The 27,927-nt window shown below is 50.8% G+C and overlaps 13 protein-coding genes across 13 annotated transcripts; 6 read left to right on the top strand and 7 right to left on the bottom strand.

The window, feature by feature from the left end:
- Positions 1 to 471: 471 nt before the first annotated feature.
- On the top strand, positions 472 to 2,492 carry AA0111_g4565 (hypothetical protein; the record flags this gene model as incomplete). Its single annotated transcript, XM_028650582.1, has 3 exons — positions 472 to 616; positions 665 to 1,506; positions 1,554 to 2,492. 3 exons carry the CDS (start codon positions 472 to 474, stop codon positions 2,490 to 2,492), a joined length of 1,926 nt encoding a protein of 641 aa, XP_028508186.1.
- A 963-nt stretch (positions 2,493 to 3,455) lies between these two features.
- AA0111_g4564 (hypothetical protein) lies at positions 3,456 to 5,059 on the top strand (the record flags this gene model as incomplete). Its single annotated transcript, XM_028650581.1, has 3 exons — positions 3,456 to 3,899; positions 3,970 to 4,828; positions 4,890 to 5,059. The coding sequence occupies 3 exons, from the start codon at positions 3,456 to 3,458 to the stop codon at positions 5,057 to 5,059; spliced, it is 1,473 nt and encodes a 490-aa protein (XP_028507763.1).
- A 983-nt stretch (positions 5,060 to 6,042) lies between these two features.
- Positions 6,043 to 6,933, bottom strand: AA0111_g4563 (GTP-binding protein; the record flags this gene model as incomplete). Its single annotated transcript, XM_028650580.1, has 5 exons — positions 6,043 to 6,195; positions 6,242 to 6,376; positions 6,429 to 6,626; positions 6,752 to 6,779; positions 6,866 to 6,933. 5 exons carry the CDS (start codon positions 6,931 to 6,933, stop codon positions 6,043 to 6,045), a joined length of 582 nt encoding a protein of 193 aa, XP_028507892.1.
- A 125-nt stretch (positions 6,934 to 7,058) lies between these two features.
- Positions 7,059 to 7,175, top strand: AA0111_g4562 (hypothetical protein; the record flags this gene model as incomplete). The annotated part of the gene is made up of 1 exon (XM_028650579.1): positions 7,059 to 7,175. One exon carries the CDS (start codon positions 7,059 to 7,061, stop codon positions 7,173 to 7,175), a length of 117 nt encoding a protein of 38 aa, XP_028507762.1.
- A 1,230-nt stretch (positions 7,176 to 8,405) lies between these two features.
- AA0111_g4561 (Ubiquitin conjugation factor) lies at positions 8,406 to 11,789 on the top strand (the record flags this gene model as incomplete). The annotated part of the gene is made up of 1 exon (XM_028650578.1): positions 8,406 to 11,789. The coding sequence occupies one exon, from the start codon at positions 8,406 to 8,408 to the stop codon at positions 11,787 to 11,789; it is 3,384 nt and encodes a 1,127-aa protein (XP_028508184.1).
- A 340-nt stretch (positions 11,790 to 12,129) lies between these two features.
- AA0111_g4560 (hypothetical protein) lies at positions 12,130 to 13,440 on the bottom strand (the record flags this gene model as incomplete). The annotated part of the gene is made up of 1 exon (XM_028650577.1): positions 12,130 to 13,440. One exon carries the CDS (start codon positions 13,438 to 13,440, stop codon positions 12,130 to 12,132), a length of 1,311 nt encoding a protein of 436 aa, XP_028508185.1.
- An 889-nt stretch (positions 13,441 to 14,329) lies between these two features.
- AA0111_g4559 (hypothetical protein) lies at positions 14,330 to 14,545 on the bottom strand (the record flags this gene model as incomplete). The annotated part of the gene is made up of 1 exon (XM_028650575.1): positions 14,330 to 14,545. One exon carries the CDS (start codon positions 14,543 to 14,545, stop codon positions 14,330 to 14,332), a length of 216 nt encoding a protein of 71 aa, XP_028507964.1.
- A 126-nt stretch (positions 14,546 to 14,671) lies between these two features.
- On the bottom strand, positions 14,672 to 15,688 carry AA0111_g4558 (hypothetical protein; the record flags this gene model as incomplete). The annotated part of the gene is made up of 2 exons (XM_028650574.1): positions 14,672 to 15,026; positions 15,078 to 15,688. 2 exons carry the CDS (start codon positions 15,686 to 15,688, stop codon positions 14,672 to 14,674), a joined length of 966 nt encoding a protein of 321 aa, XP_028507963.1.
- A 1,061-nt stretch (positions 15,689 to 16,749) lies between these two features.
- Positions 16,750 to 18,363, bottom strand: AA0111_g4557 (putative feruloyl esterase; the record flags this gene model as incomplete). The annotated part of the gene is made up of 2 exons (XM_028650573.1): positions 16,750 to 17,585; positions 17,631 to 18,363. 2 exons carry the CDS (start codon positions 18,361 to 18,363, stop codon positions 16,750 to 16,752), a joined length of 1,569 nt encoding a protein of 522 aa, XP_028507988.1.
- A 1,119-nt stretch (positions 18,364 to 19,482) lies between these two features.
- Positions 19,483 to 20,577, top strand: AA0111_g4556 (hypothetical protein; the record flags this gene model as incomplete). Its single annotated transcript, XM_028650572.1, has 4 exons — positions 19,483 to 19,911; positions 19,964 to 20,207; positions 20,260 to 20,412; positions 20,465 to 20,577. 4 exons carry the CDS (start codon positions 19,483 to 19,485, stop codon positions 20,575 to 20,577), a joined length of 939 nt encoding a protein of 312 aa, XP_028508030.1.
- Positions 20,578 to 20,802: 225 nt separating this feature from the next.
- AA0111_g4555 (Tannase) lies at positions 20,803 to 22,638 on the bottom strand (the record flags this gene model as incomplete). The annotated part of the gene is made up of 2 exons (XM_028650571.1): positions 20,803 to 21,758; positions 21,822 to 22,638. The coding sequence occupies 2 exons, from the start codon at positions 22,636 to 22,638 to the stop codon at positions 20,803 to 20,805; spliced, it is 1,773 nt and encodes a 590-aa protein (XP_028507962.1).
- Positions 22,639 to 23,412: 774 nt separating this feature from the next.
- AA0111_g4554 (hypothetical protein) lies at positions 23,413 to 25,081 on the bottom strand (the record flags this gene model as incomplete). Its single annotated transcript, XM_028650570.1, has 3 exons — positions 23,413 to 24,533; positions 24,584 to 24,954; positions 25,005 to 25,081. 3 exons carry the CDS (start codon positions 25,079 to 25,081, stop codon positions 23,413 to 23,415), a joined length of 1,569 nt encoding a protein of 522 aa, XP_028507923.1.
- Positions 25,082 to 26,134: 1,053 nt separating this feature from the next.
- AA0111_g4553 (hypothetical protein) lies at positions 26,135 to 27,844 on the top strand (the record flags this gene model as incomplete). The annotated part of the gene is made up of 2 exons (XM_028650569.1): positions 26,135 to 26,591; positions 26,646 to 27,844. The coding sequence occupies 2 exons, from the start codon at positions 26,135 to 26,137 to the stop codon at positions 27,842 to 27,844; spliced, it is 1,656 nt and encodes a 551-aa protein (XP_028508022.1).
- Between the last annotated feature and the right edge of the window lie 83 nt (positions 27,845 to 27,927).

The raw sequence follows: 27,927 nt of genomic DNA, 5'->3' as shown, positions 1-27,927 counted from the left end.
TGGTGGCATTGTCTGGAAGCGTGATGCGCAGAGGGTAGGAAGAGAGATAGTGTAGTAAAGCGCACATGAATAGTTAAAGTCTATAGCTCTACGACTGGCTTGCACCTTGCGCGAGGTATATTTTACGCCTGCAGCAGGCTGTGTTGTAACAAGCGAAGAAGGACGGAGGGTACAAAGGTCACATTTGAAGTCACATAACATTATAACCGGGGGCTTGGCAACTGACCGAAGCCTGGATTCGTGCTAGCGCACAAATCCAGGCTTCGTTCAGTTGCCAAGCCCCCGGTTATGCAACCGATCAACAATGTTTGTTTGAACAAAGTCGGGCGCCTTTACTGCTGCTGAGGTACTCCACACTACAGTACCAGCGCGTTCGATTGATTATTGGCGCGACGCCATCTTTTTGCTTCTTTGCTATGATATAGCCAGTTCCTCACTCATACGCTCTCTCACCGCAAATCGTTCGCAAACATGGCGCTCGCACCGCTTGGAACCCAAGTGCGCCCATACAGGGACTACCTGACGCCAGCGCTGCACCGAAGATTCAACAAGGCCAGTCGCTATACGCTGCTGCTATGCTATGCGATCGCGTGCTGGATGGGAGAATGGAATAACCGTGAGATGCACTGGAGGAGTGTTGAAGATATCTACTAACTCTACACAGTGCTATGGCTATGGTTTCCATTAGGCCTTACTGGCATTCGAACCCTCCTAATCTTCCTCTCCGCCCTTACCATCTACGTCCTCCGCGTTGCTCAGTGGCATGTTGGCCGGCGCCAAACACAGACCCGAGCGGAAACATTCACAAAGTACTTCTTCCGTCCTGCGACACTGGTCACGCTCATCGCCTATTCTTTCTCTGCCATGATGTTTGTAGAGACGTATATCTGGTCGCGGGGTACCAAGGACAGACTCAACTTCATCGAGGCGGGCCGCATGCACGAGCGATTCCGACTGAACGAGAGGCCGCTTTACCTGCGTTATCTCTTCTACGTCCTGGCAGCAGCACAGTCTGGAATACACTTGTGGAGGGACTATGACAAGATCGAGGTACAAGCTATGAAGCCCAAGAAGGAGCGGGGTGATGCGGCAGCTACAACACCCACGCGACGAGCACCCAAGCCGAGAAATGTCCTTTTCAAACAGCTCAAGGGCATTGCGACCCTATCGAGCTCTCTGGCTTCGGTCATCGCTCTTGTCGGATTTGCCCTCTACTTTATTGGAACCCGCAACCTGATCTGGAGCTACTATTACAGCTTTGGTCGATACCTCTGGAGCTTGTCCAAGACTTCCACGCCGACCGGGCTCGCACCGTTTCTGCCTCTGTGCTTCATGTTCATCACAGAAGGAACCCTGCTGGTCGTGATTTGGGAGTTTGTCAACAAGACCTTCGACGTGTACATTGCGCAAGAACCATTGAAGAACGATGTACCTATTACGAACGACTCCACGGATCCCAATGGATCTCTCTTGAATGGACTCAAGTCGAAGAAGGACACTGTCAGGGTAAGATAAAGCCGTTCAATCAGGTCGTTCATTACTAACGCATCTAGGCCATTGCTTTCTGGGAACTAGCCCTTATAACGGACGCCTTCCCCGATCGCCGCAAGACTATCTACAGCGAAATGGAACGTAAGAAGGCACCGACACACCAGCAAGTCACAGATCTTTGTTTGGGAGAACTCAAATTCCTTGTTGATCGTGTCAGCGTTGGCCTTGATCCCGCCTATCAGCCTAGCAGCGGATCTGGCCAGGACCAGCCAGCCGGACCTGTCAGCTTGGTGCCTCGCATTGCACAACCGCTCAAGGACGATAAGCCGATATCTGCTGCCCCACCAAAACCGAACACTAGATGGGAACATATCGAGGCAACAACAGCCAGCATTGCAAAGTCACATAGCGCCCCTGGGAACGCACAGCAAGCATACAGTCGTGAAGCTATCAACAGGGGAGTGAAGAAGGCTCAAGAAGGTGCCAAGGAGGCTGAATCATTCTTCACGACGTACTACAACAAGCTTGTCTCTTCCCCAGTCGGCGTGCTGTTCCAACATTCCTTCCAACGGACAGCAAACATTGTTGTTCTCGGCGCACCTTACTCTCAGCTTTCTCGAGTCTGCAATGCCGCAACTGCTCTGACAAACCTTGCCGTATTTTCACTGGCTGAAGACAGTATGGGTCGCTTCCATCAAGGGATTCCGAGCATAGTACGTGTATTTACTATTGCGCTCAAGAAGATCGATGAGTATATGGAAGTAGCTCCTATTCATTCGAGTGACATTGAGACGCTCAACAAGCCGGAGGCGGAGAGGAAGAAGGTTCCCGAAGTAGACGATGCCAGGGAGTGTCTCAGAGAAGGCCTTGAGAAGATCCTCGGTAGCTTCAATGAGTACCTGGGTGGTATGGGACTGAGTAAGCTGGAGATCATGGATGCAAAGAAGATTGTGGGTGTTAAGAAGGCACCGGAGATGATTCAAGCGGCTGCCAAACAGTAGTAGTCAGTTCTCTAGATGACCGACCTGTAAGAATATACGAACGAACCCGAAAGAGCGATGATATTATACAATGTCCTCAATTACTATTGTTACTGATTCAACATGTTTTCTCTTGCAGACGAACGCATCAGCAAAATGCCATGTTCCGTAGAGAGACGCGTCGGCTCCACCCATTCAGGTGCACATCACATAAGCCAAGCCAAGCCCAGCTCCCATCGCAAACTGATCATCTATCTCCATCAACAAATCAAACAGTGCGAACCCAGCATCTCCCAATTGGGAAAATGCCACATGCGATAAGATTGCAACATCATGCAGCTGTCATTGGTCGTGTCTGATATGAGCTCGCTGTTTCAAACAACGTTCGTCCCAGGGGTAAATACGGTAGCGCCCCACACTAAACTCCGTTATGCGCGTCCTCCGCATCGATATCGTTACCCTTTGTGAGAGCCAAGGACGTCATGTTGGATGAGGCTTACCTTGGTGGAGGCGCGAGCTGGAAGAGGATGGGTTGGTGGCTTTTCTGTTCCTGCGCTCTTTCCTCCATCCTGTTCTCTTCCATTTCGTTGTCGTCGCCGTTCTTGTTACGATAACTTGGGATTGCCGTGGCGTTGGAAGGGCAGCACGTTTACCCTTGGACGATCACCCGCATTTACGCTTTGGACTATCTTTTCAGCCGAGAGTCTTACCTTGGTGCTGTTCGTTGAGGCGGATTCTGTATATTCTTTATTTCTTCTTCTTGTCTATCCATTCACTGCGCCTTGTTACGTTGGAACCTGACGATCGAATTGCAAGCGCCCAAGGCTGACAACGAACGGGACGCGCCAAACATCGACTCATAAGGATTGCTCGTAATCAGCTTTCATACCTGATCTCCGCAAGTGTATCCAGCGGGAGGACTTATAATTTCAGAAATAAAAGCATTGAGGAGCTCAGACTTTCGGCATCGACGTCACCAACACGATGCATACCTCACTACCGACGTGGCTCGCGCTCTCAGCAGCAATCCTACCTACAGCAACGGCCTTCTACCCGTACCACTACTCCGCAAGCAAGATCTCTACCACATCTCGCTCGCATCGAACCTCCCCACAGCCCTCCCATAATGGGAATACGCGTTCCGTAACAGTCCCATTGCGTCGCGTGCGCACGCCTCTACATGCGCGCCAAAACGTCTACAACATCGTCAATTCGAACAACCCAACGCAAGAGAACAGCGTAGCCATAGACCAAGATGGCAGCGATCTCAGCTACATGGTGGCCGTAACATTCGGTGACAGCTCAGACGAATACCACATGTTGCTCGATTCGGCAGCGAGTAATACCTGGGTCATGGGACAGGATTGTGGGAGCGAAGCGTGTAAGACGCATGCCACATTCGGTACAGGAGATTCAAGTACATTAAAGGTAAGTTTCAAGGTTTCTTCCTAGATGTCTCTTATCAAGGCCTGGAGATGAATGCTGACCCAATCTTTAGACCGACGAAACCACACCCTTCAGCGTGACCTACGGCACAGGTACCTCTTCAGGTCATCTAGCATCCGATACCCTCCACATCGGCACCTCACTCTCCGTCTCCCTCACCTTCGGCCTCGCAACGAACGTGTCCGACGAGTTTCGAGCATACCCCATGGACGGCATCCTAGGCATCGGCCGCGGCACACAAGGTGCCAGTACAACAGATGAAATTGACGCTCCCCAAATCATGGATATCTTGTCCTCGCAGAACCTCATCGGTGCGAAAATGTACGGTATCCACCTCTCCCGAGACACCGACGGTAAACTGGACGGCGAGTTGAACTTGGGCGAGGTGAACAAAGAGAGATTTAGTGGGGAGTTGAATTACCTAGATTGCGTGGATAACGAATCTGGGTTCTGGGAGGTACCTTTACAAGACGCTGGGGTTGATGGCTCCTCTGCCAATCTCACCACGGGAGGAAGTACCAACAGGACGGCGATTATGGACACAGGAACAAGTTTCATACTCATTCCTGAACCTGATGCTCTGGCCATCCATAGCAAGGTCGAGGGCTTCGAGCAGGATGGTGAGACGTTCTTTGTCCCTTGCGACACAAAGGCTGTGGTGCAGTTTACTTTCAACAATCGCATCTATAACATTTCCACGGCGGATTGGGTGGGAAACAAGGATGATGATTCTACTTTGTGCAGGAGTAATATTGTAGGCAGGAAAACCTTTGGGGACGCACAGTGGTTGGTGGGCGACGTGTTTCTGAAGAACGTGTATAGCGTCTTTGATTTCGAGAAGAGCAGGGTAGGCTTGGGTGTTCTGGGTGACGAGCAATTGGTTGCAGGGACGGAGAGCGTGAGCTCTACAGGTATGTTTGAACTCGTTTCTTTTGATTATAGTAGTGGCAGTTGCTGACTTGATTTCAATAGGTGTTGCGTCTCCTTCGGCATCGAGGACAGCAGCTGAGACTGCAGGAGCCAGTTCGACATCTGTTGGTGGTGGCCAGCCTCAGAATCAGCAAGGCGGTGCTGCTGCTCGGTCTTCAACTTCTTTCCTCGCAGTTATTGGAGCATTTACTGCGATTTCAATGTTCATATAGCATCTGGCATATAGATACGGATAGCATTTCTAGCACGGCGTTTAGGGACAGAGCATCATCGGATCAGCATAGCTATGCTTCAGGAAGGATTCAGCGAGCAGCATAAGAGCACAGTGCAGAAACTTGTACGCTCTATCATATTTGGTACACATCTATTCATGTATAGAACAGTGTACAGCAGCAATACACTTTCCCATCCACTCGGCTTCCAGCCGAATTGGTGGCCTGATCCCATGACATCTCCACTTACCGCCTTATCCACCGGCCCAAATCAAGACCAAGCAGATGCAGGAAGCCCGAGGCGAGAAAGCGGGGCGGTTCATCGGAACGACGTACCCGAGCACTGAAGATTAGAGACAATCATGGTACGTGATGCATGCATAAGATGGAGTGTTATGTGGAGGCCAAGGTGGGAACGAGTCAGTAGAGATATGCGGTCTTTGACGCGAGATAAGGGCAGATGATGGGCGTGTTTCAGCCTGTTATTGCCGTGGCTGCGACGTCAGTTTGGCTTCTTCGAGAGCTTCGTAAGTCTTCAAGGCAGTGCAGCATGGGAATATAGCGTCAAGTCAAGTCACGGTGGATATCTTGATAAACCCAGCTCAACGATTGGTATGGGTAGACACGATAAGAGCAAAACAAAGCACCGGTTATTAGAAAGATCCTACCATTTGCTCAATCTCGATCCACACGCTCTGAGAAGATAACCCCCATCATGAACTACCCCAAGATGATGTACGGTCCAAACACAAAAGATCCAGCACAGTAACGCCTCGTATAGGTGCCGTCAGAGATGGACTGCAAGCAGACTGGAGGAGTCGACTCGTCTGCTACCCCTACCGGCCCATGACATGTTGCCCTTCCTTCTCAAATAGACCACTATTAGACACCCGATAGCCGCCACAGTGTTGCTCTTGGCCAGGCTCAACATCGCGCGGTTGCGGCGGCTTTCGACCTATATCGTCGCAAAGTCTTGTCCAAGCTTACAAGATCAAGCACTTCTTGGTCTTCTTCTCTTTCCGGGTCAACAGAGCAGCCCGGGTGGCGTGCTCGAATACTTCTCGGACGCCCTCGTTCGTCTTGGCCGAGCACTCGAGGTACTTCTGGGCACCAATCTTCTTGCGCACATCCTCGGCCTGGTCACGTTAGTGTGGATACGGTAGATGGAGTGTGGCTACTGACCTGCTCGGGTGTCACGGGCTTCTGCGAGGTCTTGTGTAGCTCCTCAATCGTCTTCTGGTCGAAGCGCAGATCCTTCTTACATCCAACGAGGATGATGGGAAGGCCCTGGCAGAAGTGCAGAACCTCGGAGATCCACTGTTGTTTGTTAGTCGGTGCTGTTTGGACGCGCGTGAGACATGTCTCGTACCTTCTCCTGGACGTTGTCAAGCGAATCGGGCGAGTCGATGGCGAAGCAGATGAGGATAACGTGCGAGTCGGGGTAGGAGAGAGGGCGGAGACGGTCGTAATCTTCCTGGCCAGCGGTATCCCAGAGGGCGAGCTCGACGTGCTTGCCGTCAACCTCTACATCGGCGACGTAGTTCTCGAAGACGGTGGGGACGTAGACCTGCACGGCAGCGTGTTAGTAGGGGCGTTGTGGAGTCGGATGGCAGAGATGGGTGCGCTGTGGATGCGGACCAGCTACTAGGCTGACGCGGCTCAGGGATGCCAGGCGAGGCGGCGAGTACTAACCTCGGGGAAGGTGCCCTTGGAGAAGACGCTGTAGAGGACGGCGTTAGCAATCGCGGTTTCGTGTGCAGACAAGTTGAGGCCGTGGATGGGGCGCTTGGTTGGTTGGGGACGTACATGAGCAGACAGGTCTTTCCACAGGCGCCGTCACCGACAATAACGAGCTTTCGTCGAATCTCGGCCATGGTGTCGTGTGTGATGGGGTTATTGAAGACGGCGGTGGGTTGAGCAAGTCTGTTATGGAGGTGGTGAGTATTTGGATGGAGGACTGGCGGTGATTGAAGTTGGAGAAAAGCGGCTTCAGGGGGTTATGGCTCTAGGCACCCTGGCCGCAACGGGGGGCGTGCTGCAACAACTGCGGCTGAGTGCTGCTTGCGCCACGCAGCGCTTCGGCGATTGCGGCCTAGCGGGCGGACAAGGAGAGTGAATGTGACGTACCTGGGCAGCTGCTCTGTTGGAAATCACGTTAAAGGGTTTGTGCAGCGTCGTCGCGATGGGATGTAGGTTGGCCGAGAGAAGAGGAGAAGGTGCGATTAGCTATCTGCATCAAGCGCCTTACTACTAACCGACATGGTAAACTACCCATGCACACGCCCCCGGAGCCCGTCACATGGCAACGCAGCGAGCACCATGGTTTGACATGTCTCTGATGGGCAACAATGACCACCACTACCGTACCGCCGTCCTGCTCGCCAGCAATCGCCAGTTCGCTGCAATCAGCCGGTCCAGCCATTCGCTGCGCAATCGGCTGTTGGCCGCCCTGGTTGCCCTGGCAAGGACTTGGTAGCAACAAGGGTTTCAGGTTTGATGTGACAGCTCGCCTGCCCTTTCCCCAGCATTGTTCCTGCCGAGCGAGCGAGTGCGCGTGCTCCTGGCCATCAACGGCGCGACCGCTCTGGATACCTCTATATCTGATTCCCTCCCCACACACACACCGTCTATCTGATCCCCTCCACACCCCGTCTGTCTGATCTCCCGTGCCCACTCGGAGCTAATCGTCACGTTCGCAGAAATGATGTAACTACAGTGGAGCGAGAATGCCAAGGTCAACATGTTTAGTATCGGCTTGAGCAGTGTTCCTCGTCCCTACCAGCACATGGCACATCCCGTTGGCCGCTGTGCTAGTCAACCGGCAGGAACATGTTGAGAGCGAGGGTTCCCGCGTCGATGAGAATTGACACGGAGGAAAGTGCGGAAAATCATCAGCCGAACTGGGGCTGTCTCATACTGTTCATCGTGCTTGCCAAACAACGACGTTCGCGACAATCATGTCTGCAGTATACGTTCTTGGATCTAAATGACGCGGAGATAAGGGCGGACATAATGGATACATTACCATAGACTATACTTCGTCGCGCTTCGTCCAGATTCCAGGGTACACGTGAGTTGGCGAGCGAGGCTGCTAAGTGGCGGGGCAGACTAGAAGCTCCGGGTCCCGTAACCATAGGATAGCACTGACGCACTTGCACGCTTCGCGCTTCTTTCACTCGACGTCTGACAACACCAAGACGGCCACGGCCTATTTCTTTCTCTATCTTGTTTCCTCTATTCTAATTACTGCCACGCTTCTCGCAAACTCAACCCTCTCGCTGTCCCACACCCTGACAGCCGCCATCGCCGAAGCTCTACTGTAGCCTCAAGGCAGCACAACGCCATCATGGCAGACCAACCGCCCGACCAACCTCACCAAGAAGAGCGACCCGAGCAACCCGAGCAGCCAGACAACGCCATTTCTGACCAAAAAGACAGCGCAATGCCTGATGCTGCGCCTGCTCCCGCCGCCGAGCCTGATGCCATGTCCGACGCTGACAAAGTGAGCCCACCTGCTAGTCTCCCATCAAAGAGACACGCTGACGACGACATTTCTCAGATCCGTGCAAAGCGCCTTGCAAAGCTAGGCGGTCCTGCGACTCCAAATGGTCCCTCACGGCCGCCGTCAACAGCGCCCGAAGCCGCATCATCAAGCACTTCATTGCCCAAGCCTACCGAATCACAGGCACCACGACCGAAGCCTCAACCTGAGCCCACCTCATCCTCAAACCCCTTCTCCCAACTAGGCGTCAAGACCGACGAGCCGCCCAAGAAGCGCATCACCATCAAACCCGCGGCGAGCAACAGCCCAGCGCCGCAGCCCGCTCAGAAGGCGCCGGAACTGAGTAGAGAAGCGTGGGAGGACCGGACGCTCAGCAACATCTTCAGAATAACCCTGGACGAGGCCCATACGCAAGATGCACATGGTCACAAGCTGTACTTTGCATCAGGTGCCAAGAGCGACCTTGAGGATGAGGGCAGGCCAGTTCGCCTAAGCACAGATCTGTTGGACTCTGTGATATTGGAGGCAGCGTCGAGCCAAACACAAGGCTCAGCATTGGAGTATCTGATGAGCTGCTGGAAGCGTGTATCCAAGGTGCTTAAGAATCTCACAAACAAAACTGGACCACGATTCGATGTCGTCAAGGAGGCTCGGCGGTTGTGCTTCAGCTATTGCATTTTCGCTGCTACCATGCCAGACATGTTCGGCGAGGAAGCACCTGCAGAGAACGCATTAGCCGATCGCTTACTTCTCGGGCCTGACGACGAGCGCGGTATCTGCTACGAATTCCTCACTGAAGCGAGTCAACGGATAGGCGAAGACGATATGATTAGGGAGGCATTGGTGGGTGCCATGGAAGACGTCAGCAGGCGTCTCTCCACAGTCTCAATGAACGGCGACTACAAACCTCACATGCTAATCTTGCGGGTATTTGTTCGATTTCCACCACTCGTAGCTGCTCTGGCACAGTCCGAGACGTTTCTACCTGCCAACATCGAGGCCCAACACATCGAGACACACAGCTTCTTGGGGCCCTTCTTTCGGTTGTCCCCTATGCAGGCTGAAGTGGCTATGAACTACTTCGCTGGCTCATCCGCTGTTGACAAGGGACTCATCGCAAACGCACAACGCGCCGTCCGCATGACCCTCCAGACTCATCAGGAAGAACTGCTCGACATCACAAATACTTTCATCAAAAACAAGGAGTCTCGCGAGAAGATGCTAGACTGGTTAGCGCTGACGGTCAACAAGAACCATATGAGGCGTGCGATGCAAGTCGACAAGAAGAAAGTCTCGTCAGACGGCTTCATGGTCAATGTGACAGTCATACTAGACCGTCTGTGTGAGCCCTTTATGGACGCTACATTCGCCAAGATTGATCGAATCGATATCGACTACCTACGCCGATCCCCTCGCGTCGACATCCAAGACGAAACCAAGATCAATGCTGATCAAAAGACGTCGGATGAATTCTATAGCACCAAAGCCTCGGGTACCAACAACTTCATTAGCGAGGTCTTCTTCCTGACGGTCGCTGCACATCACTATGGTCTGGAGGCTGCGAACACCAAGTTGAGTACCCTTCAAAAGGACGTGAAGTGGCTCGAAAAGGAGCTTGTGAAGCTCGAACCTGAGCGGTCAAAGTACATGACCAGCCAGGCGCAGCTTGCTATTTTCGATAACCATGTCAAGAAAATGAAGGACCAGATCGAGCGGGGTAAATGCAGCATCCTAGCAATCCAGGGTGTCTTGCTTGACGAGACTATGCAGGCTCGGTCTATGCAACTGATGCGATATGTCATCGTATGGCTATTACGGATTGCTTCGCCCGGAACCTCTTTCCCCAAGTCTGAGCTCCAGCTGCCTCTGCCCAAAGAGCAGCCAGTAGAGTTCAAGTGTCTGCCTGAATATTTCGTCGAAGATATTGTCGGAAACTTCAAGTTCATCACTCGCTACATGCCACACATCATCACAACCACTCAGTGCGAAGAATTGGTCAAGATCTGTATCGCTTTCCTACGAAGCTCAGAATACATCAAGAATCCATACTTGAAGTCCGGTCTGGTAACAATTCTGTTCCACGGAGTGTGGGGGATTCCTGGTCGACCCAAGGGCGTGCTTGGCGACACGCTCTTCGCGCACGACTTCGCTATGAAGCACCTGCTGCACGCGCTCATGAAGTTCTACATAGAATGTGAGAGCACAGGAACCCATACGCAATTCTTCGACAAGTTTAACATACGATACGAAATCTTCCAAGTCATTAAGTGTATTTGGCCGAACCCAATCTACCGAGAGCATCTTGCTACCGAGGCGCGTGTCAACCTGGACTTCTTCGTCCAATTCGTCAACCTGCTTTTGAACGATGTAACATTCGTTCTAGATGAGTCGTTTACCGCGTTCAAGGAGATTCATGATCTTTCAAGAGAGCTGAAGAATGCACCAGCAAGTATGGAGCAGACTGCACGTCAAGAACAGGAAGAGAAGCTGGCGTCAGCTCAAGGGAAAGCTAAGAGCTACATGCAACTCACCAATGAGACCGTTGCCATGTTGAAGTTGTTCACAGAGGCGCTTGCCGATTCGTTCACCAAGAAGGAGGTCGTCGTGCGACTAGCGCATATGCTGGACTACAACTTGGAGGCGCTTGTGGGCCCCAAGAAGTCGCAACTCAAGGTCGAGAACCCTGAGGAGTATGGCTGGAACCCCAGGAACATGCTGGCTGAGGTCACCGACGTGTACCTCAATCTAGAGAGCAAGCAGTCGTTCATCGATGCTGTGGCTACGGACGGACGCTCCTATCGGGAGGAATACATGACCGAAGCTTACAAGATCCTCCAGCGCTTCAAGCTGAAATCGCCCGAGCAGATGGAACAATGGCAATCCATGTCAGACCGCATCAAAGAAGCAAAGGCCCAAGCCGACATGGTCGAAGCGGATCTAGGAGAAATCCCCGACCAATACCTCGACCCCATCCTCGCTTCCCTCATGGAGGACCCCGTCACGCTCCCTGTCAGTAAACAAATCGTCGATCGTGGTACCATCCAAGCACATCTTCTAAGCGATCCACATGATCCATTCAACCGCACGCCACTCAAGATCGAGGACGTCATCCCCAACGACGAACTCCGAGAGGAGATCCAGAACTGGAAGGCGAATCTGCTCGCTCAGAAAATGGCGGAGCGTAATGCTGCTGCTGCGCCGGCTGGTGATGCTATGGACACCTCCTAGGCAGGCTCTTAGAATGTCTACCTAGAATAGGACGATTACGTGGTTATGGTCATTGATGGCGTTTGTGGTGGCGCATTTACTGGATATGGGACATGAGAGTATGGGTCTTTGGTTATTGAGATGATATTTGCGAGGCATACTAGGGCGACGCATTGTGGTGTTATGCCTACCTCGTTACATGCATCAACGGAGATAGACATATGAATGTCGACACTCTAAGAGAAAGGCTCTGCTCCAATCAACAAGGCCATTTTCTCGTCTTTTGTCCATCTGTAATCGTGTGTTTCTCGTGAGATCATCGTATCATCTTTCTACGTGTCAAGAGAGTATGCTGACTGCGTCAACACCACTCCTTCTTCCATATCCAAAAGTACCCTCCAAATCTCTCTTGATCGCTTCCCCACATGCCCACAATACCAAAAGGTGTCATGCTAGCTTTCCACGTCCACATGGTGTCTTCCGAGAAGTACCTCTTTATCAAATAGACAAACCCGTCATCTTGAACACGACCTTGCAATGAGAACTCTCCAACTGCATCTACTCCCCGGCTCTGCTGATCGACTATCGTGCATTCCGTGAGAGAAGAGTCGACCTCTAGCTCTTCTTTGCATGGCCTCCTAGCAACGATTCGGATATCGCGCATTGCAGGGTCGAAACGCCGTCGTCCCAAGTAACGTCGCTGATCAGAGTAATAGCCCGTCCAGCAGCCGGAAGAGAGGAAGTCGGGCGACACCATCTTGTCAAGGTGACACCAGCCGAATGGCATGCTTCCATCGTCAAAGGGGGGCGTTTTTTTTATGTCGAAGACAGGTGGCACATTCATCATAGAATAGAAAGGTATACCAGTAGGTGAGGGAAGCTCGGTAATATGACTTGGAGTCAAGTGACGTGTAGACAGCTCCAGCTCCAGCATCAGAGTGGGGAGCAATGTCGTAGCTTGGTCCAAGTCAAATGTATCTCCGAAGTAACCATAATCCCGCACTCGCTGTCTAAGACTCTTGACAGCGTCTCCATCGGTTCTTACGCCGTTGCTCAGTGTGATTGGTGGATCTGTGGCGCGGTTCACGGAGAAGAAGCGGTCGAAGGCCTCTTTGACTTGCTTCCCGTTGCTAGTCTTTCTGAGTTGTGCAAGAAGGGTGTAGCCGAGAACGAAGTTGGCGCCGAGAAGGTCGGGATCAATCGATTTCGGCACCCGCATCCTAAGCAGCACTTGGCCTTGGAGCTGCAGAAAGGTTTGGGGCTTGAGCTCTAAGGTGGCTGGATGGTGAAGAGCTATCATCTGTGGCAGCCATTCTGTAATCTCAAATGAATTGAGCCGCTTAGATGTGCTCAATGTCCATCTATCGTCTTTTTCAAGCAACGCTTGTATACATCGTTCGGCTGCGTATGCTAAACGGATCGTCTGTTGAAGAGGAACATTCTTCAGGATGGCGTCGCTTTCCGCCCAGTAATTTTCTGACAATTCTATGCCATTCTCTAAGAGAAGAGATCGCTCTAAGTTGTACTTTGCAATATTTTGAAATACCACTTTATCATTGCAGATGTTGCGTAGTCTTCGGTCGACTTTGAAAAGGTTGAGAGCTGACGAGCAGGGAAGAAAAGATGTAATGTGCTGTATCAACTCGTTGGGAAGTGAGAGAAGTTTTGCCATGGTGATTTCTTTTCTGAATATGGTTGTATGACGAGTTGAGAAATGCTAGGCTGGAGGAGGGGAACGATACAGCGCTAGCTCACGTGGCGATAACGATAAGAGATGTGCTGGTATGAAAGTAACACGACGTGACACGCCATCCGAATTGCTTCAGAATAACATCGCCAACAGCTACCAAGAGTGTGAAGTCGATACTGAAATCTTCGACACATGGCTTGTCGAGACAGCTAATGGTTGCAGCTTCATCACACCATACATAATGTCAGCCTCAGTAACTACTGGTCGCCTCAAAGGGAACGCACGAACGGCCGCACCCAAGGTTAACTCTTCGCAAGCCCACAGAATGTGCAACACAACACCACATATATATTAAAGCCCATGAGGATGATCGCACTCCCTCATTCATAAAGAACCATGCTATCTTCCCAGAATAATAGCCAGAGATACGGTTGGCTAATGCTATCCAATTGTTTTGACGAGTTTGGTGCGGACTTGAGATTCAAATCGTTGACGGTCGCGTCGTTAAACCAAAGCGTATGGTGAAGCTAGTCGATATTCAGGCTTTTGTGTGTGTTTTTTTCGTACGTAAACTAGAACAGGGACTGAATGAGACGTCACTCATCCTGGCGCAGCGGGTGTAGTCTTCGGACCCATTCGTTCATATTCGTAGAAGATGTAAACAAGCCGATGTAGCCACGGTTCAAAGAGGCAGATCAAACCTGGAAAGCGCTCGTCATCGATTAACTCCTTGTTGAAGGAGTCCTAGCTACAATGCCATGTTCAATTCTTTCACAATTCTCATTTGAGAACTGGAGCATAGACAAGTACCTTTCCAGATGCTTGCAAGGACTACGAACTTGTCGCAGAACAGAAAATCAGTCGATATATGTCAATAAGCAACGCCAATGCTCTCGACAGTCTTGCTGGAAAGTTGAGTTTGACTTTCTGGGCTCGATGTGTTCTCAGGTGTCACGGAAGATTTGTTGACACTGGTGATAAGCTCTCGAAGACGCTCAAGAGTCTCGATAGGGTCCATATCTTTGTTATCGTTAAGGGCAAATGTGTAGCCCCATCCTTGTGCTTTGAGTTGACTGTTAAGACTCATTTTGATATGCTCGATCGCGACGTCAGGATCGAACACATGCTGGCTGCCTTCCAATGGGAATCCAAACATCTTCACTTGTTTCTCAAATGTGCCAAAATTCCTGAAAACAAGTGCGACAACCGGTCGTTAAGGAAAGATGATTGTCTCTGCTAAGAGGAGTGAGTTTCTTTCAGTCCTTCCCTTGAGCTCTTCGAATCGTCGAGAATCAACGCTGTAGTCTTGGAGGTCGAAAACAAACACAAGTGCAGTTTCGTCCTCATCATAGTGACTTCGCGCATCGATGACTGTTACCAGATCCTTAGCTCCAAATGTAACTTGGAAAGATACACTTTTGTTGAGTATTGTTTCGAGGGAGGATTCCATCATCCTTTCTGCTCTAGGAGCGTCCAATTGCATATACCAAATTATTCCGCAATCGCTGAAACAATCGAGATTGTCGGATGCATCTGAGGTTGGAAAGTATGATATGTTATTGATGAAACTGAGAACCAGTCAGCATAGATATGTGATTTCAAGGGTCAATGTAGCATACGATTCTGCTGCAAGATTACCACTGCTGATGCTTGACCCGCGACCAGGTATGCATCTGACCCAAAAGACCATATCCTCGAACTCAATACGATCAGTTGGAAAATTGAAAGCAACTGAAGAAAACTCTTCGTTCAGTTCTACAGCTTTTCTCATGATCCTCACACAAGATTTCCGAGCATCTTGACGCACCGAGAATTGACTGGAGTATGGCTCTAAAACTGCATACGACGTAAGAATCCACACATCCTCCTCACTGCAGACATCTGAGCGATCCTTGACAATGGTGGATACAAGATCGATGCATAGCTCCCAAAACTTCGACTTGTACAAGTAATGTTGCTCCTGACTGATCAGATCAGCTGATTCGATTTTGTTTACCAGCGATTCTTTGCCAATTTGGTCTTGTCCTAGAATACGGATTCTTCTCAAGCCGTTATTCATGAACGTAGGATCGGTCTTCAGTGCGGCCAACGAGTCGGTCTTCAAAGTCTGCGGTCGTCTTTTCAAAAGATCTTTGACGGAGCCTCGGAATGCACGCTCGTAAGCTCCAGTAGAAAAGACATCGGAGTCAAATTCGAAGACCCGGGAGATCTTTGACAGATTATCTGTCATTTTGCTGGTAAGAGAGGCAGAGTCACGATGGACATACAGTGACACCGAATTTGCTTTCGCCCGATGGAGCACTTTACGATTCTTACTTGTTTCGAGATATCTTTGCTGTGCAGAGAGTGTTTTGCTGGACATGTAAGCCTGGGCCGTCAAGAGTTAGGCTGTCGCAGTAATTACCAGTTGCACGCTGTCAACAATCGAGTCAGTGCGCTCGTCTGGTGCTCGATGAGCTTTTGTGCATTTTCTGGACCGCTGCTGCCAAAAACGGTCTTGAATCTATCGCGAAGATCCAGTGGTTTCTCTGTTAGCTGCGCCATGTTGGTAAAGAAACTCTCAACCTTGTCCATCAACAGTTTGCAACAAGAAATAGACACATCCAAATCCATCACAAGCTGATGATGGGTGTCTTGGAGATCCTGGTCTATCCACTCCTGAATCTTAGTTGTGGCAGCCCGCAAGGCTGTGAGCTGGGACGCCAGACTGAGTAAAGCGAGATCCGCTTCACCCCATCTGGCTTGAAGATCTATGATGATGCCAATAACCTTGGTTATACCATCCACAATACTAACAATTGATCCGACTCCACCTTTGAGCGTAAGAGATCAGTATCTATCACACGTGCATTTTGTACAGGCACATTGCTCGCCGAGGATGGCGAGAACTTCCGCCATTTTGTTGGCGCGATCCAGCCTTGTGACGAGTCCACCAGCTTCTTATCGAGGGCAAAGAGCCTATAACTTCGACTAAGCAGAGGTTTTGTTCGAGGGAACGTCATATATCAGATATGAAAACAATGAGAAAATTTTTGTTGGAGATGAGAGAAGTAAGGAGAGTACGAGACCTGTATTGGGGTGGGTGGAGTCGCAGAGCATCCCCAGTGCTCAATCTCGCGCTACACCCATCGCGTTCAACATCTGGAAAACCTGATTGGCCAGGCTACAGTCCACTCGGGTCATAGAGGAGCAGTATGCAGTTGTTGACTGAACAGGAAATGGCACGATGCTCGTATACGCTCGAAAATGTAGTCATCCTATGTCCGTAGTACAAGTGACTGGAACTGCTGCCTATTGACATACGAACGATGCTGCCTCATTGGGACTTCCAGCAACATATACCATGTGCTTCGGCCATAAGCAAAGTTCCGCCTTCCTGCCCATTGTTGTCTCCGCCTGAAGCGTGTCGGGTGCCACACCCTTCTCTACCCAGTCAATGAGAGCCTTAAGACCGTCTCCAGGATACCAGCCCAGTCCACCGCCGCAATGATCGACACCTGGCGCCTCGAAGTATCGATAGTAATCGCTAGCATTCGCATCACGCTCGTTGACCTGCTGCGCGTAATGCGCAGTCGCGTCAGGCGCGATGGCCTGATCAGCAAGTCCGTGCCATGAGAGAAGCTTGCCACCCGCTTTGCGAAATCCATCGAGGTTCGAGTTCGCCGTTCCGATGATGGAATCATAACGGTCCACAGCTTGGTAGAAGAGCTCTTCGAAATACGAGATATTGAGTCCTCCAGTATCGTACTCACGATCCCGCAGAACAAAGTCGGTAATCCATGTCTGGGGTACGACAAACGGTACACCGACACATGTATTGTTGCTCTTACACGTTGTTGAAGCGAGGCCAGCAAATGTGGCGCCGATGTTGCCAGCGTACCAAAGAAAATGGCCTTCGGTTGTCGTAGCACCCTGCCATATCATCTTGGCTACCGTGGCTACCATGGTTGTGATCGTCATGCTCTGGTTCGTAGACGGACAAATGTATTGTCTGCCAACAACGGTCATTGGGTCAAAAGTGCATTCTTGGGGTAACGAGATAATGCCATCCTTTAGTCCATCTAGCCCATCGCAGGCTTCGGTGGCAGCAACATTTATAGCCTCGAACTCCTGTGGGGATGGAAATCCTACTTGGTGTTAGTCATTTGCTCTAATATCAGCAAGGGACGTACCATTCTCATTCATGACAACCTGCGGCCAGATGAGTTGCATCATCAACTCGTTCCAGTATATGGCTGGAGCAGTTGCCAGGATACCGTCATATTGATTTGGATACCTTTGAGCCATCATATAACCTTGCCTGCCACCCTGGGAACATCCATTCCAGTAACTGTAGCTTGGTACTCTACCGTAGTAGGAATGCGCGACCGCCTTTCCAAGCGTGGCGAGATCATCTAGCGCAACCGAAGATAGATCTTCCAACAATACCCAATTGATATTGCCAGGACTGACGAGCGACCAGCTTATGTCATTACCGATGTGACCTCCATCTGTCGCAATGGCAACAAACCCCTCGCTAGCTGCCCATAGAAGCGTGGTATTAGTTTCAGGTCCTGTCGCCCAACCCCCACCACCAGCGCCTAGAAGCCTTCCAGTCCAGTTTTCAGTAGAAGGCAGCCAGATGACGGTATTGATGGTGTCATTATATCCGGGATGTGTGTATGTAATAGTGACTTCGCAAGCGTTCAGGCCGTTCACAGTGACAGCGTAATGATTTTGCTCAGCGGGAGCTTCGAATGACAGGTTGACGTGTGTTTTTGTTGTGATGTTGAGAATTTGACCGCCGTATAGCTTCAAATCCTGGAATGAAGATGCTTCGCACGCTTGCTCCCCAAAGGCTGGGTATGTTAGACACCCTAATATAGGTAGAAAGAAGACAGGATTTGGTATTCTCAGGAACGACATGTTCACAATCAAACCTTTACCTAGGCAATGATCAAGATAGCTTAGATTCGAAGCCACTTACTGTGAACGCATGGCTGCGTCTACTTATAGCGAATGCAAGCAAACTGCGTTTACACATTCACCCGCAATCCATGGATTCCAGTGATATATCCACAGGGATATCTAAATTGGTGAGCGTGAGACAATGACCGAAATCCTGTTAATATGGAGGAGTATCAGGTGTCGTGAGGTGCTATTATGTCGTCAAACCGTGCTGTAGAAGGATGATTTCTAGAGACGCCACAGTGCTATAACAGGTGCTGGTGCATCTTTCAATAGACATCCACGAATTGGCGAACAATGGTTGAGTCATGTGCTGCTGACTTAAGGAATGCCTGAAGCTTTTGTGACAAAGGGCGACCAATTTAAATCCCTGTCGTGGCGGTTTGAGGTGATTTGAGGCCTTTTTGATGGCACGGTATTTCGCATTTTTAATATGATGAATTTCTTGGACTGTGACTTTTGGTTCCTGATGCTGTCTTTGCGAACTTCTGTAGATGAAGTGGGTGGAGGATGGCTGTCGTGGATGGTCGGGTCCTTGGACTCTTCTCGCGCCGCGTGCCGCTTTTCATCTTTCTTGCATCCCTATCTCAACCGGCGCCGTTTGAGTGCATATTCTGATGACCGGCTTACATCTTCGAATCCATGTAGCAATATCGTCCATGAGCACGTTGTTGTAGATGAAGCCTAGAGCAATCTCAACGTGCTACAGATCTCTCCGAAGTGTAGCGGGTACACTATACCTCTTTCAGCGCGCGCAAATACGTCACTACGCGTCAGTTTCGCGATGCGCCAGAACGCTTCCTGAAGCTTCGCCAGTCAAGAATACCTTCTAGCTCAAAGATACCATCACTCTCTCTTCCAGCCCATACTCAAATACCGAGTCGGCTTTGAATTACCCCACATACTTCGTGTGGGGCAACAGCTACCCCAACAGCACCCCGCATCGGACTTGTACCGTGTCGGAATCATGCCGTTCGTATACATACAGGATGTCAAACTTCCACATCTTTTCGACAGATCCCGTCCTGGAGAGCGAAATTACTATACTTTAAAATCGAACACCAAAACAACACAAGCATGGATCCAGCACAGTTCGGCTACAGTACCATTCCTCTAAATCATGCTCCATACGGCCCCATCGTACCGTCTGCCCTAGAAGGCTCCAATGCCGGAAAGGTAGCTCTAATAACAGGAGCTGGTCAAGGCATCGGCGCCGCCATCGCAGAATCGCTAGCGAAGTCCGGGGCCCATGTAGCCATTCTGGATCTCAACACCGACAGGCTCACCCAAACCAAGAAGACATGTTCAGCATTTGGAGGAAAGGCCGAAGCGTATGGTTGCGATGTGACGGATATGGAGCGAGTGAAGGAAGTTTTTGGGCAGGTGGAGAAGCAATTAGGACCAATCGATATACTGGTGAACAACGCCGGGATTTTTACTCAGCGGCCTTTCATCATGGGGGATTTTGAGACATTTTGGAAACAAATCGAAGTCAACTTCAAGGCCGTAAGTTCACCTCTAATCCGGTCAGTTTTTTTCCACTAAAAAACAATTTTAGCCTTTAATGCTTATCCACGCCATCCTTCCACGAATGCAGGAACGTGGACACGGCTGCATTATCAACATCGCCTCCCGTTCAGGTACCGTCGATGTACCCATGACATTGGGATACGTGACTTCCAAAGCAGCGCTCATTCGCGCTACACATACACTGCAGACTGAGATGGAACTTGATGGACTGGATCCTGCGATTCACATGTATGCGCTACACCCGGGTGGTGTCAAAGGAAACATGGGCGGAGGTAAAACCAAATCTGGCAAGGTTGATGCTGTGTCCATGCTAACGCAATTTAGCTCCGGCGGCGGATGACGTGAAGAAGAAGTACGGTGATGTTACAGATGAAGAATTCTTCAAGGATCTATTCAAGGATGGGCCTTCGCTTTGTGGGCAGACGTGTGCATGGCTGGCTAGTGGGCAAGGAAAAGAGCTTAGAGGGCTGTTCCTAGGTAAGATGTGTCTTTTTCAGGGACCTTATATCTTATGACTAATACCATTTAGATTGCCGACAAGACGTGAGAAATCTGCTCGAAATTGGACGAGACACGTTGTTGAAGGAAAACCGGAACAAGCTGACAGTGAATTTCATTGATGGATATTGCAACGAGCCATAGTGATCGGAATCCAAAACCGATGTCATTCTGTGGTAGCCAAGCGGCATTCTAATATATTACAAGAAGTGAGAGAAGTGCACGAGAACAAAACATGATCCCACACACAAAACCGATTATCACCGCAATGAGCTCAAGAGTTTTTGGTCTTCACCTACACAGCTTCCCCCCTTTGTAGATGAGCTGTTGCTCATGCGACAGAACCTAAGCATGCTAGGTCATATACACTTAGTAAACTGGGACCTTGAAAGCATCGAAAGTGTAGGTCCAGCTCTTAATGGATGCCTTATCCTCGACGCAGTCAAAGTCAGAGCTGTTTCCAGACCAAAGCGGTCGCGCAGGCCACTGGCAAAGCTGCTGCACCTCGCCGGCGTTGGTGCCCGACGCTACGGTGGCGTTGAGTCGGCTAGGCTTCACTCCGTTCTCAACCCAGTCGATGATAGTAGCCATGTTGTCTTGCGGGTAAGGGCCAGGCTGGAGAGCGTTGGCATTGCAGTGCGCCGCGCCGGGAATAAGGTAGAATTGGTACCAGTCGGCCATGGCTTCTTGAGCCTCAGCATCGGTCATGTTAGGGTACATGATCGAGCGAACAGACTGCCAGTAGTGGACCGAGGATGCAGCAGGGATGGAAGGGTCAGATTCACCGTGGTAGTGGATCATCTTGGCGCCGGAAGACTGGAAAGGCGTGAGGTCGGGGAGAGTGGTTTGCAGGCTGTCGAGGTAGCGGACCATGCCGATGTTCATCCATTCTACGAGATCATCGTAGGTGATGTTGTCAAGGTTGGCGAGGTTATCCAAGTCGAGCAGCTGGACGAACTTAGTCACGTACTCGCCACCAGTGGAAGGGATATTGAGCTCCCACTCGCCGGTCGCATTGTTGTACGTTGGCTCGGCGTCGCTAAGCTCCGAGCCAATCTGCCAAGAGAGGTATGCACGCTCACCCTTGGAGTTATGAAGGCCATCGTAAACACCTTGCGCCAATGCAATATCATTGGCATTGATGGTGCCGTTCTGTTCAGGTTGAGCACTGGTCTGGCTTCCTGGCATCTGACGCTTGCTGAGGCCGCGCTTGCTGAAGCCGAAGCCAAGGGAAGTACTGGTCTGGGCAGCACAGTAGTAGCTTTCGCCGATCAGAGAGCTAAGATTGAAGTTGATTTTGCAAAGGTCGGTACGGGAGATGACACCTGCAGCGACATGTGTTAGAGCGCATCTCTTGTATAATAGTTTAGGTTACTTGCCATCAGTACGTCCGTCGAGAGGATCGCAAGCTGCAATCGTAGCGTTGACAATTTTGTCCAACGCGCATGGCGGTGGGAAGTAGTCGTTGACAACGTTGATTGTAGCAGGGTAGACATGTAGAACCTGCTGCTGTGCGTAGCGGAAGGCGGGTGCACCAGCCACAACACCATCATACTCCTCACCCCAGCGCTGGACCTGGCTCATAGCCTCGCGGCCACCGTCAGAGCATCCCTCGAAATAAGTGAAGACCTTGGTGTCGTTCAACCCGTAGAAGGCCTGTGTGACCGGTTTTCCAATCTTCGTCAACTCTCCGAGGGCAGTGTAGGCGAAGGCATAGGTGGCATCCCAGTTGATCGTTCCATTGCCGTATAACACCGCTGCATCGAAGTTCTGGTTGAAAGCATCGTAGCCGGCCGAAGTGGCTCCAGAAGCAGCGCCGTATGGCAAACCTCCTGTCGCAACGCTAGAGAGCGCGTAGCCTCCGCCACCAGAGAGATAGAAACGATTGGCGAAAGTAGAAGGTTCGGGAAAGGCAAAAATGAGAGGAATAGCATCCTCCTTTCCAGTATGGACATAGCTAACAGTGACGTTACAGTAGTTGTAGGTAGTCCCATCGGTAGCTGTTGACGCCATACCGCCACCTCCAAGAGTAGCATTGTAGACGGCGCTGGCGGTTACAGTGCTTGGGAGCAAATCGATACCCAAGAGAGTGCCGTTGGAAGGGAGAGAGGCCTGTACGTTTGATACGGTGCAGAGGTCAGTCAGCGAGGCTGCGTTGGCGGTTACTGCCATGGCGGCGGCCGTGGCGCGAGATGAGTGTCGCATGGTGAGCGTACGAACAATGAGAAGATAACAAGATAACGAGAGGGTATCCCCGGACAACTGTAGAGAAGGTTGGTGAGCTGGGTGGTAAGCAAAACATTCCTCGCGGATTCTCGAGCATTATGTACTTCCTGCCAGTCCTGACTCGGACCATCTACTTCACTATGGTCATCGCAGTAGGGGACTCAGATCTATGGCCGCAGTCTCTATCCATGCTTAGAGTAACCCCTAGCAATCTCTCAGATCACTGTTGCCAAACTTTTGACCCTATTCTTGTCCATGCGTGCCCTGTCAGAAACCTAGATCGGCGGTGTCCAGCCCTGTAGTGACGGCATCTCCCGATTAGCGCAATGTCGCAATACGTGTGCATTGATCCAAAGGGAAGGAAAATATAGTACGCCGGCTGTAACAATTGTCGCGCCGCGTCACTGGGAAACGACTTGGTAGTAGTAGGCATGAGCTGAAGTTACGCGTTCTCGGTTAGCGTGCCGAGGGCACAAGCTTGGATGAGCCTTTATCCAGACAAGCCTTGTAGCTGATGCTTTTCAAAGATCTTTACTGTGCAAGACTTGCAGCCAAGTCATCGGGCGGATGAGAGATCAAGCGGTCTTACAGCCTTGAAGCCGCGTATCATCGCGGCGAAGTTTCTCTTATTAGTGATGGAAGAAGTATTTCGTCCGAAGCGATCATTGCGCTGTTATAATGACATTGTTTTGGCTTGCTCACAAGTACGCTAATATTTGTCAAAGAGCGTCTATACTTGGTGTATACTACTGTTCACACCGTTTCCTTCGTCTCAACATGCTCCGTGCTGATCTCCTTCTCAAACTTCGCCTCCTCACTCGCAGCAATTCTCGCATCGGCTTCGATAAACTCGGCTGGGCGGTGTAACTGGATAGCAAGTTTGTTGCGATGAATTAGGATACCCGGTTGAGTCTCGAAGAAGCGATCGATATCCTCTAGGGTTCTGTTCGCTGTCTCTGGGTACAGAAAGTATGTAATCGGAATGAATGAAAAGCAAATGACTGCCCAGATAATCCAGAACTTGTAGCCTAGGTTTTGGATACCGGGAAGTGTAGCCTGCACAACACCATAGTTACAGATCCAATTGGTCGCCATTGCGAGCGAAGCGCCTTTGGTTCTCATTTCAAGGGCGTTGATCTCGGTTGGATACAGCCATGGCACGCCTAGAACGCCCATTCCGAAGCTGGCGAAGAACACGAAGAAGAACGAAACTGCGACGATACCCAGCTTATACGAGTCGCCACCTGATTCGGTCTGACCCTGAGACGCTGCAATGACGATCCAGCAGATAGAACATGCTCCGGCGGAGACCATCATAACTTTGCGACGTCCATATCGCTCGATGACGAAGTATGCCAAGCAAGCAAATATGAGATAGTCGACCGAGCCGGCGGCCGCGAGAATGCGCGAAAGGAGTTCCGAAATTCCCAGGGCATTTATGAAGATATAACTCATATAGTAGGACGTAACGTTGATGCCTGATATTTGGTTCATAGCCTGCATCCAAGCACCGAGAAGCATACGCCGCAGGACACCGCTAGGTCCTTTGCCGGTAAGGAGCTGCACCCACGTGTACGTGTTCATATGTTCACGGTCTAGGATGTCCTTGATAATGTTGTACTGTGTGATTACCGAAGCTGACTCCGGCGTTGCTCCATGGCCTTCGAGAGCAGCAAGGACTTCCAAGGCCTCGTCATGTTTTCCTTTACGAATCAGTAGACGAGGTGAGTCTGGTAGGAAAGGGCACATGGCGTAGATGCAGAAAGTGAAGAAGAGTTGGAACGCTAGTGGGAAGCGCCATGCTATATCGCGTGGTGCGAACGAGAAGCCGAGCGTGAGCCAGTTTGAAATGCTGAAGCCGGTGATACAGTTCGCTACAAACATGTCAGCTGAGATAAAATCGCAAATGCCGGTATGCACATACCCATCTGAATAATGACAAGCTTTCCTCGACTATTCATTTTGCTTGTCTCAGCTTGCCAGACTCCAGCCGTGGCTGTGTTCATGCCAGTACCAAGTCCAGCCACAATGCGCCCGACCATCATGCTCGCTACGGTCCAGCTGCATGTCTGGATGATCGCGCCAATACCAATGATTGTCGAACCGAGTATAATCTGCCTTGGACGTCCGAGGATGTCGCCAGTCCAGATGGTAGACATCGCTCCAATGAAGCATCCGATGTTGTATATGGAGGTCATTACACCTTGCATATTCGCGGACGGATATCCAAACGTATGAAGGAAATTCTCCGAGATAATGACATTGCCGAATACACCTTGATCGTAACCGTAGAAGCTGCTAGGCGTCAGATAGGTACGACAGGGGTTGTTCGAATCGCATCTTACATGAGTACCGTACTAGCAGCGATGGAAATCCACACTGTCAGTCGCTCACCAGAGCCTCCAAGGTATTTGCGCGCCATGGTGGAGTGCTACTTGAGCAGATATCACCGTCTCGCTCAGAACGCGGCAGTAGTCGCGGGTGGGATGAAGGAGTCGAAGAATCGGGAGGAAAGATCCTCAAATTGAGGGGTGTCAACAAGTGGCACAATGCAGAGCCCTGTACCGAACTTCGTGATGTGCAACGGGGTCACAGCGAGAATCGCCTCTTTATACATGCTCTCATACCCAGCCTCGGGATCTTCTCCGCTTATCATTATCCTCATGTGCGAAGCTTGTCAAGCCTCATAAGCGTTTGGTCGTCTCGAGATCCACCGTACTTCCCCAGAGTCAGAGCACATCCCCCATACCCCGTAGACCGTGGGCCCACATAGTCAACATTAGAGCTCTGTGACTGGTGATAGCGGCGATTTAGCCGAGCGAAGAGGCGACGAGTGATCAGAGCGTAAGGATAGAATGACGACTGCAGCGTTGAGGTTGCGAACATGGGGATAATGCATCGCGGAATACTAGTTCAGGGAAGGCGGAATGCTGTGTCGGCTGTCAAGTACGGAAGGTGAAGCGAGCGCGGGGTAAAAAGGAAAGTAGGCCGGGTGTGGGGAAAATCGATGTCGAAACCCACGCCGCGACACGAAAGCTGGGGAAACCGGGTGATAACTTCTGTACTCTTGTACGCATCTTTCGCAAAGTTAGAAACAGGACAGGCTCCCGATACCTAAACCCTTTTCGCGCATTCAGCCACGCAACTGCCTAATTAGCAAATCAGCATCATGGAGTCCCCGCAATACTCCTCAAACGTCAATTTATCTCGCGGAAGAAATAAGTTGCAAATCAAGTAGCGCACCATAGCCCTATGATCTGCGCATCGTATTCAAAATTATTGAGCGCGAGGTTTTCCAAATCCAGGAGTACTCCCGATATACGAGAGACATTCGCATGAACTCATTCCTTCCACCGGTAAAAGGTTAGTGGCCAGTTCTTCGTGTTGACGATAAACTCAAAATGCAGAAGTATAAAGATGCCAGACATCTAGATGGTTGAGTACGGACACAACTGCCTGCTAAGATATTCTCACCATGATGTGGACCAACTCTGTCCTTGTCACCCTTGCTGGGGTGACCCATGTCGCATCGCAGTCATTCCAGCAAACGCCAGTGATGGGCTGGAACTCGTACAACCAGATGTCATGTAGTCCCAATACCCAAAAGATAACTACCACCATCAACTCTCTCGCCAGTCGTGGCTTTGTTGATGCAGGCTACAAGTTCTTCCAAATCGACTGTGGGTGGGCCTCAAGAGACGGACAACGTAACACGACGAGCGGCGCTTTGAAGGTGGATCTCAAGGCCTTCCCAGGCGGCTTGAAGCCTCTGAGTGACCTTGCAAGGTCCAAAGGCATGAAGTGGACCATGTACTCGGATGCTGGTGTGCGCATGTGCGATCCGCAAGCACCAAGCCCTGTCTTAGGCTCCTTGGGCCACGAAGCTGCGGATGCCGACTTCTTCAAGACGCTGAACACCGAATACGTTAAATGTGAGTTTTGAGAAGTAATCTTCCATCTTGATCACCGTACTCACAACCCTTCAGACGACAACTGCTATGCCGATGGACCTGCAGCTAGCCAGAACGCCCCCAAAAACGCCAGGACCGATTTCGTCTCTCGCTTTGGCGTCATGTGGAAAGAACTTCAACGAGTCGGCATCCCTGGACTGCTGATCTGCCAGTGGGGTGTACCTTTCAGCACATCTACTGGCTTACAAGGACCTGTTCAGTGGACCAAGGGCATCTCTACATCCTTCCGGCTGTCGGATGACATCACGTCAGGTTGGGCGTCTATGTTCCGTATCTACAATCAAGCCGTACACATTGCGAAGTCCGGCTTAGTAGGCCCCGGACATATCGCCGATGCTGACCTACTCATGGTGGGCAATTCTGGTATGACGTTTGACGAGCAAGCTACTCACTTCGCTGCATGGGCCATGTTGAAGTCGGCGCTGATGATCTCGACTGATGTTCCAGCTTTATCAAATGAGCTTGTTGCTGTTCTGCAGAACAAGGACCTGATTGCTATTAACCAAGACTCAGCTGTCAAGCCGGTCACGCTGCGTCAGCGCTGGAGTGGAGATCGAGACCTTTGGGCCGGCGATCTTGCCAATGGGGATATGGCTGTCCTAGTCGTAGATATCAGCAACACTGCTCGTACGCTGAGCCTGCAGCTTTCTGAGCTTGATATAGCTTCGGCATCTATCAAGGATCTCTGGACTGGCACGACTATCAGCGGAGCTTCTCTTTCCAAACAAGTCAAAGCCCATGGATCTCTCGCCATCCGTCTCTCCAACATTCGCCGCTCGACAGCTACGAAGCCCACTTATACATTCGTCTCCGCATCAACTGGCTCACTCTCTTCGGGTGCAAACACCCAATCCTGTTCCGGCTGCACATCTTCTAATAAAGTCGGTAACCTGGGTGGATCTTCGAACGGCCGTGTAACGATCTCCAATATTCGCACGTCCAAAGCTACACAGACAGTGCTTTTTGACTATATTAATGGCCAGGTTGACTACATGGGCGGCAGCAACGAGCGCGTCGCAGCGGTCAGCGTGAACGGAGGAGCCGCGAAGACCGTTAGCTTTCCTTTGAGCGGGTACAATTGGGATAAAGATGTGTACAAGAATTATGGCGTGGAGTTGTCGGGCTTCAGCACTACAGGTACTAACACCATCACCATCTCTGGTGTCGGAAGCGCGTACGCACCAGACGTTGATAGAATTGGTCTAGTTGCCTAGTTCTTGCTGTTTGGGAAAATGAAGGAGAACAAATCGTCACACACTGGACGCTATCGATCTAACCCGAGAAGAGATTCCACCCG

The sequence above is a fragment of the Alternaria arborescens genome (assembly GCF_004154835.1).
Source record: "Alternaria arborescens strain FERA 675 chromosome Unknown contig_8, whole genome shotgun sequence".
Classification (NCBI taxonomy): domain Eukaryota; kingdom Fungi; phylum Ascomycota; class Dothideomycetes; order Pleosporales; family Pleosporaceae; genus Alternaria; species Alternaria arborescens.
The sequence above is the reverse complement of the archived record's forward strand: the minus strand, read 5'-3'. Positions and strand labels throughout refer to the sequence as shown.